This window comes from Athene cunicularia (assembly GCF_003259725.1).
Source record: "Athene cunicularia isolate RWA chromosome 25 unlocalized genomic scaffold, athCun1 chr25_part1, whole genome shotgun sequence".
Lineage (NCBI taxonomy): Eukaryota > Metazoa > Chordata > Aves > Strigiformes > Strigidae > Athene > Athene cunicularia.
Window position 1 is genome coordinate 1,267,113 of NW_020799134.1, and position 18,908 is coordinate 1,286,020.

At 43.0% G+C, this 18,908-nt stretch overlaps 2 protein-coding genes across 4 annotated transcripts in view; one reads left to right on the top strand and one right to left on the bottom strand.

Annotated features, from left to right (window-relative positions):
• The window catches only part of GON4L (gon-4 like), a 26,767-nt gene extending 21,210 nt beyond the window's left edge, over nt 1-5,557 (bottom strand). Inside the window, exons 1-8 of one of the 2 annotated variants that reach the window (XM_026863945.1) lie at nt 5,372-5,557; nt 4,473-4,669; nt 3,019-3,093; nt 2,628-2,678; nt 2,187-2,237; nt 1,340-1,435; nt 1,003-1,107; nt 31-201 (exon numbers count right to left, since the gene is read on the bottom strand). In XM_026863945.1, coding sequence (XP_026719746.1) covers nt 31-201; nt 1,003-1,107; nt 1,340-1,435; nt 2,187-2,237; nt 2,628-2,678; nt 3,019-3,093; nt 4,473-4,669; nt 5,372-5,399 — 774 coding nt within the window. In that variant the 5' untranslated portion in view covers nt 5,400-5,557. The remainder of the gene's footprint in view (nt 1-30; nt 202-1,002; nt 1,108-1,339; nt 1,436-2,186; nt 2,238-2,627; nt 2,679-3,018; nt 3,094-4,472; nt 4,670-5,371) is intronic. The other variant, XM_026863944.1, reaches the window with a different exon arrangement.
• A 4,745-nt stretch (nt 5,558-10,302) lies between these two features.
• On the top strand, nt 10,303-18,559 carry SYT11 (synaptotagmin 11). 2 transcript variants are annotated; one of them, XM_026863984.1, is made up of 3 exons: nt 10,303-11,184; nt 13,881-14,004; nt 15,545-18,559. In XM_026863984.1, the coding sequence occupies exons 1-3, from the start codon at nt 10,318-10,320 to the stop codon at nt 15,853-15,855; spliced, it is 1,302 nt and encodes a 433-aa protein (XP_026719785.1). In that variant the 5' UTR covers nt 10,303-10,317; the 3' UTR covers nt 15,856-18,559. The 2 variants fall into 2 exon arrangements, with proteins under 2 accessions (XP_026719785.1, XP_026719786.1); XM_026863985.1 differs by having other exon boundaries at nt 13,881-14,001; nt 15,545-15,996.
• Nucleotides 18,560-18,908: the final 349 nt, after the last annotated feature.

Below are 18,908 nucleotides of genomic sequence, written 5' to 3' on the forward strand. Positions count from 1 at the left end.
ACACTGTTACAGCATCCCCCAAACCAGTACCTGGTAAGAATCCATGCACACTGGGCTCGAAGCCAATTCTTCGTCCACCGCATGCAGCTTCTCCATGAACGTGCTGTCTTTGTTTTGCTTTGGTTTAGGAGGTGGTGGAGGTCCCATGGGAACCACTTCAGCACTAATATGTCTAACAACAGGCGCAGTAACCTTCTCCATCTAATTAAAAAGGCCTTTGTGTTAAAAGGTTTTATTTAGAACATAAATTTCCAAGGACAGAATAAGTCTTTTTCTGCCTGACGAGAGTCTAGCACAATAGAATGAGAGAAATGCTTCACAGAAGGATTCTTCATATTACACTCACTTTGATTTTCAGGAAATACAAATAAAATTACTATTCAAAATACTTGCAGAAAAAGAGACATTTGGGAGATTGAGTATTAGTCTCCACGTTACTAGAGCTGATAAACCCGAACACTAGTAATTGTGGCACACCCCCAATCCTCCCCAAAACAAACCCACAGTGAATAGAAGGTGGAAGTATCGACACATTATCGCTCTTTCCCTGAAGCCAGTGTCAGTGGTCAGTTCTCACAGCTGCTCTCTCATTCCTGTCTGCTGCTATTGGGCTCTTATCCCTCTGCACACACTCCTTCAGTGCAGTCACCACAAACACCTTTATGCTTTTATCAAAATCGCTTTCTCTAAGCCAAGCACAGAAATCAATTCTCCTGCACTCCTCTCAAAAAGAATGAGAAAAATAATCATTATCTGAAGAGGAGCACTTGCCAGTGCTTTATTTAAGCACTGGTGTTTAATTTAGACTGCACTCTTTCTGCAAGGGTTCCACTTCACTGCTTACACAAGAACCATTGCAGTGGGACCCCTAAAGCCACACAGCACCTGTAATGTCACCACAACTTTAAACAATTACATGTATTTTTGCTTTTGCATTAATAATTTAGGAATAACGACTGAGAGTTGTTTCTGAAGAAAGCAAAAACTCTCTTGCAAGTTTACCTCGCAGAGGGTCCCTCCCTCTTCATCAGATGATCGCCTTGTCCTAGACCGCTTTGCTCCCCGTGGAGATGAAGCTGTGCTCTCTACATCACTTTCCAGCAAGCTCTACGGTGTAAAAGATGCAGAATGAAATCGAACAATCATGCCACAAACAAACACTGCTTCAACTAATATTCCAACGACTCTTTTTAGCCAAACGAATAATATAGTATTGAAGAAAGATTACTAGAAGGTCTGGGAAACAACTTTCCATGTGTTAAATAAAGCGTTCTACTGCCTCAAACACACAGACAGCTCCATGCTGAAGACAACTGATCTTTGTACAAGTTGCATTTACCTCTTCTGCAGTCTCATCCTCATCCTCATCATCAGGCTGGTATTCTTCATCAGATGAATCATCTTCCTCAAGAGGAATGTCCACAAACTGAGGAGGCTGCAAGAGAACAGAAGAAAGGTGAAAGCTTTTTACAGGCAAGATAAAAGAGCTGCGCTCTAATGGTGCACTGTCAGATGAAAGATTTCTAACTGAGGAAATACCCTGAAGCTTGGAAAGGAAGGAGACTACTGAAAAAGGCTGAAGAAACTAAAGAAATTACTAAAGTAAGACTGGCAAAGTAGTTTGAAAAGGCGTAAGAATGGGCACGAGTGATTTGGCATTTACATGATAGAAACACTGCATGAGCACAAACTGTCTCAGAGACATTTCTAGCACGTGAATGGCCATTCACTGCTGAACCCTGCCTACGCCCAGACAATAAATCTGCTGGAGCAGGCAGAGCTCAGGAAAAAAACCTGAGATCCAGGCAGTCCTACAGTGTACAAAGCAGTCCCAGGGGGGAGCATCTCACAGCGTGAGGCCTGGGCAGTGACATTCACTATCAGGAGTTTCATCCAGGTAGAAGCTGCTGCAGTACCAGCATGGGAAGCTGGAACACCCAGCAGAGAAGAGACATCCCCACGGCACCTCACCACCTCCCAGTGTTCTGTCTGCCCCGACAGCAGCTCCTTTGGGCCCTCTGTGCACTGTTAAGTGCCCTGTCCTGCCGTGCACACCCTGTCTGCACTGCTCCTGATCACCAATGCTCCCAAAATGCTAGACACCCATCTGCTCCACCCCTCCAACAGGCTCCTTGCTCAGCAGGGTGCCTCCAGGATGGTCTCTGATTTCCCAGCAGTTCACTTACCTTCACCTCATTTGCCTTCTTAATTGGAGAAATATTCCATGTTGGAATCACCTAAAGAAAGCAAAAATAATTTAACTGTCTCTGAAGAGCGCGGTGCTGCACACCTCAGACAATCTATTAAAACAAATGAGTGCTTGAGCTTGATGTATTCTTCTCCAAAGTAGCCAAGTAACAACGGACTTCAAACAAAGGCTTTCAAACTGCCTACGTGACCTCTACAGGCAGTAACTTTGGTGTAATGGATACTGTCAAGTCACTGCATTTTCTAACTCTGAACTGATTCTATTCTGCTCATGTAAAACTGTTTGGTTTTTACATTGTTTTAACTTAATTCTTCATTCTAAATCACAAAGCACACTTTACACTTCTTCTAAGACCCAACAATCAAAACCATTTGGGTAGAGGGAGGGTGGAACAGTAAAAGCAGATAAGTGGACTTACCACTCCTTTCTCCACAACTTCCTTCAGTTTGGAACGAGTCATTTTGGGTTCCTAGAAGTTTAAAACAAGACAACAACAATCTGTTCAGCTGTTTTCCTTAACTGCAGACTTTTCCCCAGCAACTCTTTACTGCAAGACTCTTTTTTTAAAGTTCGTTACCTTTTAGACATGGTCAGAGTGACATCAAAAATAACCCCTCACAATTCTGTTCCATAATTTACACTCATACCCAGACACTACTCACTTCATCCAGGTGGCAAATCTGGTAATGAGATGTAAATTATGGTACTACCTGTTGTGCCTACACTCCCCATAGTACATCATGGACCAAGAAGATAAGACTGGTGAAAGTATCAGGCATTTGGAATAACTGAAAAAGTTTTTTACTTACAAACAGAGGTATATCTTCTGTCTCACTGATGGCTGCTTTCATCATGGCAACCACATGCTCATTTGTGATCACCTCCTGCAGGTACACACAACAAAAGTATCTTTTACATTCTGTTCATTAAAAAGAAAAACTTAAATTTAAAATAAACTAGATGGAAAAATGACAGAGAAATATTCAGTGAGCACTATACTTTGTGATTATACTGTAATAAAAAGAGATTGTTCAGTAATCAGACAAGAAAATATAAAGCAAGCACAAGCAGTGATAAAAACATTTGCACTACATTCTCTGTCAACACTCCACAGAATAAATTTCTGGCAGAAGGAAAGAAAATGGTCAAAACAAAAGGCCACACCAGTTTCCCTCCCCTCGTGTCACGTAATCAGCAAAATGTGCCAATCCCAGCCACACAAGAAATATTGCTATGAAGCTGCAAAAGAAAACTTAAATCCGCTCACAGGCTTCCAAAATAGTAAGAGCCTAATTCTCTAGAGAAAGTATATAGTAACCTACTCTTTGAAACACTGTGCTACATTTCATAAAACGCTATATATTTAAAAGAAATCAGGAAAGGCAAAAGTGACCCAGTATCCATTAGTAAGTTTTCTGAAGGCTTCAGGGAAGGCAGGTGAATGTGAGATATTTACAGCCCCTCCACAGTGCCATGTGACAGAGAAAGGCATTCATTTATGGCACTTGCACAAAATCAGATGGTGAATCTACCCCAAAGAATCATGGCCAGTCTCCAGATTGTTTGCCACAGGGATGGCAAAAAGGGAAAATTTCTGAGATCACCTGGATTAGAACAACACTGGCTGCAGGGTGAGGTGAAAGCAACACAATTTTTATTTCTGTGGGAAAAAAACACTATTCCTCAGCAGACCCTGCTCATGGGATAAATGGAAATCTACACCTAATATAGGCAAAGAATTAAAGTTTCACTACGCAGCTGTGACAGCACAGATATTCTTCTTGCAGTTCCCTCCTAACTGCAAGTTGTGTGATAGACTAAAATGTTGGCTGGGGTCAATAGCGAAGAGTAATGCATTTCTGTCAGCACCACTAGAATTTCACCAGGATTTTATCATGAAACAGTTTATTCAAAACAAGAAACAGTGAGTTCACAGTCTATCACAGTCAATCTCCTCACCCAGAAGCAGAAGTGTGCATTTTAGATCAGCTGCTCCTGCTATTAGGGTACAGCAAGAGACCCATTTGCTGTTGTAAATAGATGGAAGTCAGGGATCAACACCTACTAACAAAGTCAGGTCCAGGTATCTTATATGTACACCACATGCTTCTCTCCTTACAGCTTTTTACAGGAGAGATTAGGACATGGGTGCCTACCACATCTTCCTTGTTTATTAAATCAAGTGCTACCATTAGTCCTGTACTCAAGCCTAGACTGCACTTTGTGCATTTCTCCGTTCCCTGTCACAGTTCCAAGCACTCACATGCAGGATGTTTCGTACGTTGACAACTGTCAGGTTATGTTGTTTAGCTCCATCTTCTAAGGTGCGATCGAGGGTATCATCTAGCTTGATGTCACAAGACAAAGATCCCTCCTCTTCTTGAGTTTTCCCTTCTCTTTTCCGTTTGGTTGCCTTCCTCCTCCTCCTCCTCCTCTCAATATCCTCTCCATCTTGGTCCTCTGAAAATTAACAAAAACAGAATCTAAAAATTCAAATACTTCACATCCAGCACATACTGACAGTGAGTTCAAAACCAAAAAGCTAAAATCCTTCAGGTACTGAAGTGGCAGCAGCTTTCCAACAGCAACTAGAAGCAGTCTTTTGAATGATGGATTCAAATTCTGCAGGACCCGAGTGAGTCACATTAGTCAAGCAAATAAAGGTTATCTATCTGCCATCTCTACCAGACTGATTTTACAGAATGGTCTCAGCAGCCCTTTTACACCTTTTCCAGAAGCAGGTGTTTTAAGTACACCCTCAAGATTAGAACAGCTGCAAAACTCCAGGCACCTCACAGCAAGAGCAGATTAGTTTCCAGAACTTAAAAGTGTTTCCCAAGTGGTGCTGTTTTGCTGAGTCAGAAATGAAAGGATCCTAACTTTATCTGCAGGAAAGCGGTGTTTTTAGTAACCAAAAACTGCAGATCAGCTCTACCAAGTTTCACTTGATACCTGTAGCTTATTTACCCACTGAATTAGAGCACTGGATGAAAACTTCAAAAAAACATTTGCACCTAAACAGCCCCTGTCGTGGTGTGCACAACTCCAGAGCTCTGCATCTACTGTATCAAGTCACAGGTCTGTTCCTTGCCCAAAGCTTACCCAATGGAATAAACAGCCCCAAATCCTCATTTTCCTCATCAGTCTGCTGGGGCCACTCACCAGCTCTGGTGTTCTTCAGTGGCTTCATCACGGTAGGATTTCTAACAGCCAGCTGCAAAGAACTTCTCACTGGAGACTCCTGCGCTGCAGACTGGTTTTCAGTCAGATACGGATCCCTCTGTGAATTTGCTTCCACCTCTGTATACAGCTTAGATGCTTTCCCTGCAAAGGGCACACACTAGCTGTAGCCAGCCATGCCCTGTGGACACAGCTGAGTAAGGTTTAGAGGCTGTGGCCACCGCCAAACCTTCCCGTTGCCCATTCAAATCTGTTAACAATCAACCACACTAGTCTAACCCAGCCGGTGAGTGTCCCAGACACCCCGAGCACCGCAGCTGCAGCCCCTTCCTGCTAGAAACAAATCCAGGTGAAGTGATCCCCACCTCCAGCTCTTTCAGTCTTGCTTGCTCCACTATCAGTTCTGCATCGCTACGCTCCAAACCGGACCACTCAAACGATCCAATCACAAAAAACAGATGATTTGGTTAAAACGTGGTTGTACTCCCTGTTGTATAAATACAACTGCACCAACAGAAATCAACAGCTAGGGGCAAGCACTCCCTCACCCAGACTACAACTTCAGGACACAGCTTCAGAGCCACCCTGGGCTTTTAAAAGCCCCGGCACTGCTGATGAGTGGCTACAGTCCCCTCCTGCTCCCATGCCGCACGGTCCTCGAAAGCAACTGTCAACTGACCTTGTTCCACTCCCCTTCCTGCCAACACAAAATCAGATTTCAGTCTAAATCAGTGAGCTAATCACAGCAGCCCAGGGTCCCACAAGGAAATGAGGGAGCACTGTCCCTTTTTGATGCAACCTGGAGTTAGATGGGCTTACAATGATTATTAATAACCATCTGGAAACTGAAGTTTCATGAACACAAGGACAAAAACACATCGTCACCCAATAAAACCAGCTCCCCAACACCACAGCAGGTGCTGCTCTGGGCTGGCACAGCGATCTGTGTAGCTATGCAGAAAAATCAGATCAGGGAGTTGATCCAGACGGAGAAGAAAAATCACCACCCCCACACGCCCACTTTTTTTTTTTTTACCAGATCAATTCACCAACTTCATTGAGCTCAAAGAAGTATGCCAGGTAAGGAGAAAAAGAATAGGTCTGGTAATTTGAGGAAAGAGGGAAAACCCACTCATTTCAGTAAACTTAAAGACGACAGGAGTTACAAAGTGAGCATCGCTTTGATCACGAATACGTCTCAACTCCCTCACAAGCTCACACATCACACTTTCACTGAGTGAACCTCAGAGCTAACAAAATTCACCAGGGCTTTTTACACAAACTTCAAAAATATCCACATTCTGTAACGAATTTATAACTCGATATTAACACAGTTCTACTTGTATCAGCTCTCGTAAAGGATCACAGCAGAGCCCCACACAAGTGCCCCTCTGGACTACTTTTCTAAATGCTTGAAAGAATTACCTTCTGAGAATGAAAGCAAACATAAACTCTGAAAATCAGTATTTTTGGAAGCAGCAGCTTGCACCTGTGCCTGTCTCACAACTCAGTAGCCAAACATTTGTGAGCGCGGCCCGGGCCCCCGTGGAACCGAGAGCCGGTCCTGGGGCTCCCGGGAGCGCCTCGGTGGCAACGGAGAAACTACAAACCCCGCAAAATCATCCGAGGCGAAGCGGCCCGCGGCCGTGCCCGGGTGGCCGTGCTCCAGCCTGGCACAGACGTGGCGCGGCTCCCTGGGCCGCCGGTGAAAGAATTCTCCCGAGCTGGTATTTGCGAATATTTGCGACGCTTTTTTTTTCTGTAGTCCGGTGGGTGACAAGGGCTGGTACCGCAGCGCCGGGTGTCTGTGTCGGTTGGGTTTCTCCAGTCCTGAAGATTCACAGTGCTGCCTCTTTCGGGCCTCCAGCAATTGACTGACCTTCCCCTCAGAGCATAAGGCCTTGTAGTTAAAACACGGTTACTAAATCTCCTTTAAATTCTGAAGTACTTAATAACAATTCTTCATACTATTTATCTGATGAGCAATGTATCTATTTACCTTTTTACCTTCTGCGCTTCCTGGAATCCAAGAGCCATGTGCTGTCATCATTGAACCGTTGGCCACCATTAGCCATTAGGGTACAGTTAGCAAACATCAGTTTTAAAAGGCAGTTTTCAATGATTTTTCATTAATTGGAAAATAATTCTGTATCCCAAAAAGTTGAGTTTGTTTCAGTTAAATCTCGGCTTCACATCAGCACAAAGGTCTCTTCTGTAAAGTTTAAATAAAAAAGCATGGCTCTGCTCTTTTTTAAGAGAGGAGACAGGCTGTGGTGCCATTTAACACGGACATTAAGCACAGCGAAGTGCTCTGAAAGCTGCAAAAGCTTAACTAAAATTGGGTTTAGGCAGCTTTACATCACTGTAGTTTTCACCTGGAAGGAATTACAGAGACAGGACTGATGAATGTATGGAATGATTACATAAGTAGGAGTCTTCAGCCAGGAAAAGAGGGGTGTTACGAGCATTGCAGAGCAGGGAACAATTGCTCCATTTCTTCTAATGCAAGAACAAACATCAAATGAAATGAGGTGGGGTGGGCTCAAAATAAAAGCCCTTGTTTTCTCATGCCGTGTAATTAAGCTGAGGAACTCTGCCACAGAACATTATGGGTGCCAGATTTAAGATAATTTGATGGAAGAAGGATCACAAAGACTTGTTTGGTGCTTTCTAGTGTGACTGCTGGTGCCTTCTAAAAGCATCCCATAAGGTCTGCAGGCAGCAAAGGGACAAGGGCTGGTTCTGTGAAGACACGATAGAAACAAAACACACACCCAAACCAGAGATCAGAATAAGGAGTTTCGGCATTTGTCCTTTTTTGCATGTCCACTGAAGCTTTTAATGTCTGTGTATGCCTGAGTTGTGTTCAGATTAGCTGTGGTTTAACCCCAGCCTAAGCACCACCCAGCCACCCGGTCCCTCCCCTCGTAGCAGGATGCGGGGAGGGAATCAGAAAAAGTGAGAAAACTTGTGGGTTGGGATGAAGACAGTTTAATAGGGAAAGCAAAAGCCACGCACGCCAGCAGAGTGAGACAAGGAATTCATTCAGCACTTCCCCTCAGCAGGCAGGTGCTCAGCCACTCCCAGGACAGCCGGGCTCCATCACATGGCACAGGCACTTGGGAAGACTAACACCATCACTCCAAGTGTTCTTCCTCCTCCTTCCCTCCTTCCTCCTCCCTCCCCTGGCTCAGCTGCCCAGCTGTGTCCCTTCCCAGCCTCCTCGCCTTTGGGGGGGGGGAAGAAGAGCAGCTCAGCAGTAATTAAACATCTTTCTGTTATCAATACTCTTTTCACCCCCATACCAGCTACTGTGAAAAAAATTAACTCTATCCCATCCAAAACCAGCACAAGCTGTTAAAAACCACTCGCTTCATTTCAAAGAGGAAACAATAACAAAACTTGTGGTTTGGGGGCTGTTTTGTTAATATTATGAATCCTTTAGTTCATTCAATCCAAGACTATACTTGCAGTGGAGCCTGAAACATTTGTCTGTGAAGTCAATCACCATTGCAAAAGACTTCCAGTTTCAGTCTTCTGTCTAACCAAAAGTGGTTTTGCCACTTTTGCAAAAGGAGACATATTCTCTTGAAAGTCAGAGTTTTCCCCGAGCCTATCAGATATTCAGATGAGAGTCTGGCAGTCTTGTCTTCTTGCCTGTTAACCCCAATAAATAGTAATGTGTAAAGAACAGAGAAAATACAAAGTCAAGGTGCTCTCTATAGCTTCAAGTATGCGGTTGGAAGATTATTTTCTCCTGTTTATGGTACAGAATGACAATAGGAAAGTCAGACAAGCTCACTGTCTTTACTAGCTGTTCTGTTTAGCTATTGCCATGATTGTCATGACCATGATTATTGGTTCTCCCTTTTACTATGGAAGCAGTTTGGACAATTTATAAAGAAAGAGATGTAGGGCTAGAGGGCTTTTTTTTGTTTGCTTGCTTCCAAAAAAAAAAAAAAATTGCTTTAATGATGATTAAAACAGTAATACAATGTTATAAGAAAAGCCTGGCTCTGCCTTGCCCGTAACCTCCCTCCAAGAAATTGAAGACAGCAAAAATATTGCTCCCTTTTCCTTCCCTTTTAAGACTGAACAAACCCTGCTTTTTTGGTCTCTCCTCATCTTCCATCTGCTCTCCATCCGCTCCAACTTTTTAATCATCTTGGTGGCCCTTGACTGGGCTTGCTTGAGGATCTCAATGTAACGTACTGGGGAGCTCAACACAACTGGTTTAATTCTGTGTCTTGGTAATACTTGGTAATACTCAAAAACCAACCGTTATAAATAGAAAATAACTAGCATGGATGCTAAAAATGAACACAGTGCTTTTTTATTCCAGCTTGTCATTATTGAAAAACATGGTTGACATAAACTCTAGAAAGTATGAAATAATCCCTAAATCCAAATACAGGATTATCTGCCCTTGCTTTTGGACACTGCCTTTCCACATGAAATTCTGTTTATAGCATTGGCCCCATATCTGCCCTAAGGGGCTAGGAGAAAACGATCACCCGTTAACCATTTCAGGCCAAAGTGATTTCTTTATTAACAATTTTTAAGGAGAACTCTAGAGCCAGTGTTATGGCCATATTTCTTACTCCCTTCCCTTTGTTAAAATAGAATTGTGTGATGTTTCTGAACGTGCTTCCTGCAAATCAAGAAACCATATTCCTGTGGAGACGCTGGTAATGCGGGAGCTTGATTTGGCAAGATAGAGCAGTCAACCCTTTGAAATTCTGAGCATGTGAAACACAGGTCAAGCATGCCTCAGGAAGGGAAAATGTTTCCCATGTGGGAAAATATAAAGGAAGTAATTTTTTATTCTGGGGAAGCTTTGATCCCAAGATCATTGACGTGAGGATAACACAATAGTACGGTGCAGATCTCTCTGCAGCTGTGCTTGGCCCCGTGGGGGCACGGCCACCATGGACGTAGGAGCCTGTTCTGACTGCTGTGTCTTCTCTGCAGATGTCTCTCCAGTTGTGGCAGGCCTTATCGGTGCTACTGTCCTTGTGGTTTCTATCTCAGTAACAGTTTTTGTGTGGACATGCTGTCACCAGCAAGCAGAAAAGAAGCACAAAACCCCACCCTATAAATTCATTCACATGTTGAAAGGCATCAGTATCTATCCGGAGACCTTGAGTAACAAGAAGAAAATTAACCGAATCCGGAGAGACAAGAATGGCACTCCTAAGGAGACTGCAAGGGGAAACCTCTTGGTGGATGCTGCTGAATCTGGTTTAATAGGCTCCGATAAGGCTCCAGATGGGCCGAATGCAGCCCCCCACGTCGACCAGCTCCCAATAAAAGTAGATTATGGAGATGAACTAAGTCCAGATCAAAGCCTCACTCCAGGAGGAAGTAAAACTTCCTCCCCGTCTTCTCCAGGGGATGACGTCATGTTGGGTGAACTGACTTTCTCAGTGGACTACAACTTCCCTAAAAAAGCGCTGGTGGTTACCATTCAGGAGGCTCACGGGCTGCCAGTGATGGATGAGCACACTCAGAGCTCCGACCCTTACATCAAGATGACAATTCTTCCAGACAAAAGGCATCGAGTGAAGACTCGTGTACTTCGCAAGACGCTAGACCCAGTCTTTGATGAGACCTTCACCTTCTACGGGATCCCCTACAGCCAGCTCCAGGATTTGGTGCTTCACTTCCTCGTGCTGAGCTTCGATCGCTTTTCTCGAGATGATGTTATTGGAGAGGTCATGGTGCCCCTTGCAGGGGTGGATCCAAGCACTGGAAAGGTTCAGCTGACCAGGGAGATCCTCAAAAGGACCATACAAGTAAGTCACTTCATGCACAAGGCTCTTTGCCTTGTATTTGATCCCAGTGCTTTTGATCTGGAAGCCTCCATGGTCTAATGAGCAGCAATACTGCAAATTCATCGTCATGAAACCCGTTTTTCCACAGATTATCTATTACTGGTATTCTGGGGCTGTGCTCTTTTAAGTTAGGCAGCTCGCTGCTGGGTGGTTTTGCTGGTTTGAGAAGGCATGGTCACTATTTCAGCATAGAAATGATGAATGTTTTAACTGGTGATGCCAAGAAAAAAGGCCAAGTCCCCATCTCCCAGTAAAAGAGATCATGTGATAAACAGAACATTCATCTGCAAAGACAGACCTCACAGAGAGGGAGGTTTGTCTGGTCTGACCATTTTAGACACCTACACTTGGAATTACCCACACTGAATTGTTACTGTAAGTGGGAATACACCAGTGTAGTCAGAGGAGCCTGACGGGATTCCTCTTCTCCTGGATCAGATCTCAGCTCAGATGAATCCCACCCTGGATTACTACTTTTTTTCCTTACTTAAGAACAAAGTGTGTCTAAGATGGTTTTGGCAAATGTGAACATCTAAAATTTAGGTGAAACGAATCCCACTCTCAGTGTCTCGTTCTGTAAACCAGAAAGAGGAACAATCCATAGAAGATGTTAAGGCTCACACTGGGGAAGGTGTCTTCTGTCCTTAGAAAATAAACTATGCTTGGGTAGGAGGATGAAGCGGTACTTAAGATTTTTATTTTCTTACTTTATTTTTGCTACCCATCCTCCAGCTTCAATAGAAAAAGGCATTTCAGATCACTTACTGTCTTAACATACTGGAAATCGCTGCTGGGCTCTATAAAATACCTCATTAGGTCCTAGAGGGGTGGTATTTGACTCAAAGTTTTTTCTACTATACGGGACACAACTTTTTCTTTTAAAAAAATGTTATTTAAAGGAGACTCTATGTCAATGACCCAAAACCAAAAGAATTCCGGCAAAACCAGAATTCTGGTTATTACTCTGCTTTCCTTAGGTTCTTGGAAAGCTTTATATCATGATAAAAGAAGTGGCTGGTTTAGGTTCTTTCAATACTATTCAGTGCATTGACCACGTCTCTTAGAAGTAATAGATTAAAAATAGAGGAAAAAGGTCACGCTAAATAAAAATAGATTTAATCAAGGATGCAAATTATTTAACATTAGTAATCAAACCCCGATTTACCTTGGTGTCAGGTGCGCATCCTTGAAAATCTGTGTAGTTCCACAATGTCAAAACCCATTACTGAACAAAGTTTTCAGTGTCAGAAAGCTTGAAACTTTTGAATTTCTAAAAATTTGAAAACTTAGAAAATCCGGAATTCAGAATTGCATTTAAAACCCAGTAAATTATTGCACTGATCCAGGCCAGCAAAGGTGTACATCCCATCTTAATGAACGTTCCCAATGATTTCTAACAGACGCTCTAAGAATGCAAATTACTTTGAAGTAACTGCATTAAATTACTTCAAAAGAAGCCCCAAACTGTTAACAACATACAACTACCCCTGCCCCAACCACCTCTGTGGCTGTTGTATCTGGTGTATCCAAGGAGCCAGAGTTCTGAACATTTCCCTTCTGGAGCCAGGAACTTGCTCATATATTTACTCTCCTTGAAGAATTTTGCATGAACAGCACTAGCCTTTGTTCCTTGCATTTGGAAAACTTCTCTTAAACACACAGAAACTGCTCAAATAAAAAGAAACCACCAAAATGATCATGAACATTTTCCGTGGTTGTTTTCCCCGCTAAGCTGAGTAAGTTGAAAGAACAGCTTCACCCCTTGGGTGATCACCGGAGCGTTGAGTGGGATGTTTGCTGTAGTGCTTCACTGGTTTGAAGGGAGAAAAAATTCCTTCATTTGAGAATCTTACCCCCCCTACCCTGCCCCCAGCCTTTGCTGTGCTGGGTTTACAGTACCAGACAGCAACAGGGGCAGGAGGAGGGCAAGGGACCAAGAGTGAAAACCTTGAGCAGGCAGCTGCTGGAGCTGCTGCAGTAGCCCTGCTGATGGTGCGTGACTGGCACCGCATCGTTTCATACCCATTGCTAATGCTGTTGGCCTCGAGAGCAACTAAACTTCATCTAAATCAGTGCCATCTCAAGGAAAGTTCATGTAACACCATTTGGAAACTACAACTAATTATCTTAATACTATGTTACTCTTTGAAAGGATATACAGCAAGTTTAACTGAATAGATCTCATCTTTTATCTTCACCCCGTACCTTTGCAGACTAAACGGGTGGTGAAAGTGTCAGAGCACGCCCAAAGAGCTGAGGGGCTCGGCCGTTGAAGTTCCACCCAAAGTCAATGAAATTTAAGCTCCTAAAACCCACAGACGCCTCTAGCAGCAGATCCCAAAAGGCAGCCAGAGGTGCTCTTCCCTCAGCGCATGCCCACCAGCTCTGCCCTCGTGGAAACACAGAGCTCAAGGGGGGAGGCTGCAGTAGTGCTCCCTGCACGCAGTGGGCAAAGGGCGAACAGCACGGGATGATTTACCTCATCCCACTAACTCCTTCTCCCAGAGGCTCCATCTGCCTGAGGCACTTAAAATGGCCTGCACCTCATTTTCCAACTTTCTAGGAATTTAGCACAAGGAAAGGAAGTTCTGGCAACCTCCAGCCCCCTGTATAAGACTGTCTTGTGCTAATAAGATCCTTCTGTTTCTTTTTCACAGAAATGCATTAGCAGGGGGGAGCTGCAAGTCTCCTTGTCTTATCAGCCTGTGGCGCAGAGAATGACTGTTGTGGTGCTGAAAGCCAGACATTTGCCAAAGATGGATATCACTGGCCTCTCAGGTAGAAGCTATTTTCTCCACCTCTAAGCATGTAGAAAAAAAAAAAAAATCTTCAAGTTGACTTTCAGATCTTTTCACCTCTCTTATCTGAAGGTTTTGTTTGTTTGCACGCTTGTTCTCAAACTCTAAGGGCAGTGGATCACGACGAGTGATCCCTCACTCACCAGCAGATGGTTACACAAACAAAACCAAATCCTTCCTGCTGCGAGACCAGCAGTCACATCTCTCTGGCATCACCTGGTTATTTTCTGAAGACAGCATTTCCCAAATTCAGCACAGCTCCGTGATGCTTTGGCCAGACTGTGCAGGCTCTGTGCCTTCACGCTGCTGTCGCTCAGCATTGCCCCTCGCAGTATTTTTTCCACAGCACAACCACTGCTTGGTGTGTTACCTCAAACCCTGCCCCTAGGAGAGGAGGGTCAAAGAGAGCAGCCTGAAAAAGAGGAGTGATAGTCTCAGAATAGAGAGGATTAAGCTTACATGGGATTTTTTTAGCTTTTTGTTGTTCCACTATTTGAAGAGAAGAGCAGCTGTTCTGGCTATCCTATTGTCACAGTCACAGAATCTCAGTCTCCTGAATCCCCCCTCAGCAATGTTTCCTTCAGGGTTATGGCAGAATGGTTGGAATCAACCTGAGGTTCATTAACAGCCCAACTGATAGAAAATTTAGTCCTGTTTTTGCAGCTTTGTCCTGTCCACCTCAGAAAGAAAACAAACTAGGCTCAATTCTCTATTATAGGACTTAAATTTTACTCTTTCTTAAAAAAATAAAAATAAAAGCTTTCCATGTGTGGTCTCCAACTACAGGATAAATTTTTTAACTGTTCTACCTGCTGAGTCTTGCCAGACTAACATAATTTCTTTATATGATCTTTATATTCTGCATAAGCTCAGAATTTCAGCTGGATAAAAAAAAAAAGGTGAAAATTAGCTGGTGTCAGCTGGGCATGTGACTTCCAGCTTCAAAACTTGTGTTGTGAAAAAAAAAAAAAAACACAAAACACTGTGTGCCTGCTATCTTAATTTAAATCCTAAACAAGCATCTGCACAAAGAGCAAGCGGACTGATAAAACAACAGGGTAAGAATGATGGAAAAATGAAGGCTTGGTTTTAAACTTTCTTCTTTTTCAGCACCTTCCACTACAAATGTTTTCCATCTGCAGATTATTAAAAAGTGTTTTGATGCTTTGTTGGGCTATTTCCTGAAAGAGGGTAAAAATATTTGTTACAGATGACAGTGAACACTGAAAGTTTTGGCCAGCTGGGCACTGACCTCACCAAAACTCTACCTGTTTGGTGTTTCTAGGATGAGTTACTGCAGTTTAGTGACTGCCTTCCCCCCAGTCCCCAGGTAGTGTTGAACTTCATCAAGACGTTGCACAGTGACCATCAGCTGGTTGCTTTGCAATCAGAAAATACACCAACAGCAGCTGAGCCCACACCACTTGCTTGAGCTGGCTCACGTTCAGCAGCTAAACCCCATCCGTCACTTCCAGGAGCCTTCCTGGGCTGTGTTATTAGTTCATTTCTCTTTTCTCCGGCAGATCCCTACGTTAAGGTGAACGTTTATTACGGAAGAAAGCGCATAGCAAAAAAGAAGACTCACGTGAAGAAGTGCACTTTGAATCCTGTCTTCAACGAATCCTTCATTTACGATATCCCCGTCGATCTCCTTCCTGACATCAGTATTGAATTTCTAGTGATCGATTTTGACCGTACCACGAAAAACGAAGTGGTGGGACGGCTGATCCTGGGAGCGCACAGCGTCACGGCGGGGGGCGTGGAGCACTGGCGAGAGGTGTGCGACAACCCCAGGAAGCCAGTTGCCAAATGGCACAGCCTGAGCGAGTACTAGCGGAGGGTACGGCACCCACAGCCGACGCGTAGAACAGACTTAAACCTTGTTTTAGCTGTAGAACTAAACTTTCATAAGAAGCAGCAGCTGATTGGTTCTCTAGTGATGTGATTTTGCAGGGCACTAAAATTCTAAAGAGCATTAAATGGAAAAAAATAAAAAAAACCACAAATATATATAACAGTGTAATCACACTATTGCATGCCTAATACAAACAAATTAGTATAACTACCAATATCAAGTTGCAGATTTTAATACAATTATCTGTCACTATGGAAGTTGTGTTTGTGCCGAACTGTCTTTGCTGGTATTCACCAAGATTGGCCTGTCTTTATTAGGCTTCTCCCAAAGTTTCTGAATTCTGCTGTTTAACCTCTAGTTTCTTGTTAGTTTGCCTGCCCATTGGTTCTTGCAGTTCTGTTCTTTGCTGGTTTGGGAGTACCAACCGCATCTCCATATAAAGGTGGTTTAGAATTCTGCACTAGCACAAAAAGAAAATACAGGGGAAAAATGGCACTTTCCTTCAGAGAAGAAATAATTCTGTTGTCAGGGACTGGAACACTTGCCGTTGCGATGTACTTGTTGTGGAGCTATGAGGTCACAACGTCCAAGATCTGCATCTAAAATTCAAACACACACAAACTGATCACGTTGCTTTTGCCACAGGGAAGTTAGCACAGGCATGATCTCACTGACTATCAGAACTGGGGAAACTCTGCTCTATTTCATGTTATTCAACCCTGTCTGTGCATGAAGGGCCCAAGATAAAACCAAAAACGGACATGTAAGGAAACTCTTGATGATTTTTTTAAAACATTAAATGTGAAATTCTACATGATTGAGAAGTTCTGTTATAGTGGCATAACATATCTGAGATGGGAAAATATCTTTGGGGAGGAGGTTTTAAGTGAAAAAATGACAAAAACTTCCCTTCATTCATACTTGAGTCAATTTGCATTATATATGATCTTGTAGTTACCTAAGAGCCAGCTCTCAAAAAAGGAGTAAACATGGGACAAAGCCTGTCACTGCAAAATGTGACAGGCTGTTTGTGAATTTTGGAGTTTCAAGGCAGCTTGAGATAAGTTCTTAAATTGTGAATGACTTCTGAGACTTAGGATTTGCTCACCATCACCTCTGAAGTGTAAAAACGTTGCGTGACCTGGAGCACTTCAGGCTATTAACCCTGAATAGTCAGTAGTTTTGAACAGAAGTTCATAAAAGTTCCACAAATAGAAGTTTGGAAGTAGCTGCGTTTGATCTCATGGTAAACCCTCGCCTCTGAACTGGTTTTGTACAAGACAGCAGCATCCTGGCAAGTAACTCAATTTGGCTGCTTATTACATTCAAGCCAGGAAAGATGTAAGGATGCTAATTGGCAGCAAATAATTAATTGTAAACATTGTTGGTAAATGAGCGGAAATAGTTATAACAGGCTGTAGAAATTAAAATTATTTCTGAACTCTCCAATGGAAATATGAAGCAGAAGTGAGCTTGCAAAGAGGCACGTAAAGACCACACATTTTCAGTAAACACTTAGTTGCTTCCAGGCAGCCAGTCTGTTTTGTGCCCTGTGGAATGTAAATCACGTATTATAATTTTTAAAATTTAAGATCACTTAACTACTTACAGGACTTGACTACTGAATTTTAGAGCCCTGTTGGAAAAATGATCCTTTCCACCTTCATGGTACTGAAGGAAGAATAACTGAGCAAGTCTTACTCGGTTTCCTCTCCAGCCACCACGTAAAGCAGCAGCTGCTGGGAGGGCTCCTCGTGCAAACAGTCAGCACTTTGTTAGTTGGCAATACTTGGGCATCTCTTCCTAAGAAATTATTTTTGGAAAGCTGGATTTCCTCACTCGTAGCTTGTTACTCACTGAACCTCCCTTCCAGGCAGTGTCTTTTTAGCAACAAAAGTTGCACTGAAGCTGAAGCTCTCTAGTTCTCAGCCTTGCATGGCAGACAGAAGCGTGGACTTCGTTCATGCTTTCTCAATCCTGACGATGAGGATTTCTGCCAGAGGTTACAGTAGATTTGATCTTTGTCTTAAATGCTTTCTAGCTCATGCTCTATTAGTGGCCCACAGCCACAAACCAGAGAACGAGTTCTCCCTTGGAAATTGGTGTGTAGATCTATTTCAATCCTAGTTTTTGCACTAAGCAATTGCGTTGCTGAAGTTGAGCAACTGTCACGACTTTTCCTCGGAACATGCTTTCCAACACCGCTCCAGCCATCCGAATAGGACGTACCAACAACAACAACAACAACGTTTCCTTCTCTCCTTTCGGTGTGAAAAGCATGCTTCAGCCTAGATGATCTCCTTCTAATTCCTTTAGTTGCAAAGGAAAGATGAACTTCTTGTCAAGGAAACACGCTCAGGGTAAATAGACGTAGGCTATCGGGCAGATAGGAGTAGCTCCAACACTTCTGGAATAATAGGAAACTGAAGATGTGCAGATATATATTTTTTAAAACGTAAAAATAGACAGTAAGTGACAGCGGACTCACTGTAAAATCTCCCAGGTGTGGTTATTCTTTACCTTGTGTCTTCTATTGTAAAATTAACTTGGACAGTTACAACTTTGTGTGAAAAAAAAGAAAAAAAAAAAAAGGCAAAAAACCTAACTCAACATGTGTGAAACTGCATAATGCTGTAAGCTAATCTACATTATGTAATGCTATCTTGTATGTTGAATTTGTTAACGCACATTGAGCGTGCAAATAAAAATTAAATCACTTTAGCTGCTGACTGTGCTGTGTTTGACCACACATACACGACTATAGGAACGGGACTAACAGGAATCTGTTTCTAAAAACCATGCATTTCTGCCGTGACAGTGCACAGGAAAAGCATACACAAAATAAATCTCAAAGAAATAAAGTAACAGAATGCAGTATAACACTATTATTAAGCGTTAGCGCATACAGAACCTCTCAGTTATCTACACAGCATTATGATTTGGCATAAATGGATATTCATTAGTTAAATTTAATCTAGGTGAAAAAACAGGACATTAGATGGGCAGAAAAAGAAGCATTTTGACTCCAATAT

Coding starts and splice junctions, on each gene's coding strand:
- SYT11 (XM_026863984.1), top strand. CDS start 10,318: ATGGACGTAGGAGCCTGTTCTGACTGCTGTGTCTTCTCTGCAGATGTC. Junction 11,185..13,880: donor TCCTCAAAAGGACCATACAA/GTAAGTCACTTC, acceptor TCTTTTTCACAG/AAATGCATTAGCAGGGGGGA. Junction 14,005..15,544: donor TATCACTGGCCTCTCAGGTA/GAAGCTATTTTC, acceptor TTTCTCCGGCAG/ATCCCTACGTTAAGGTGAAC.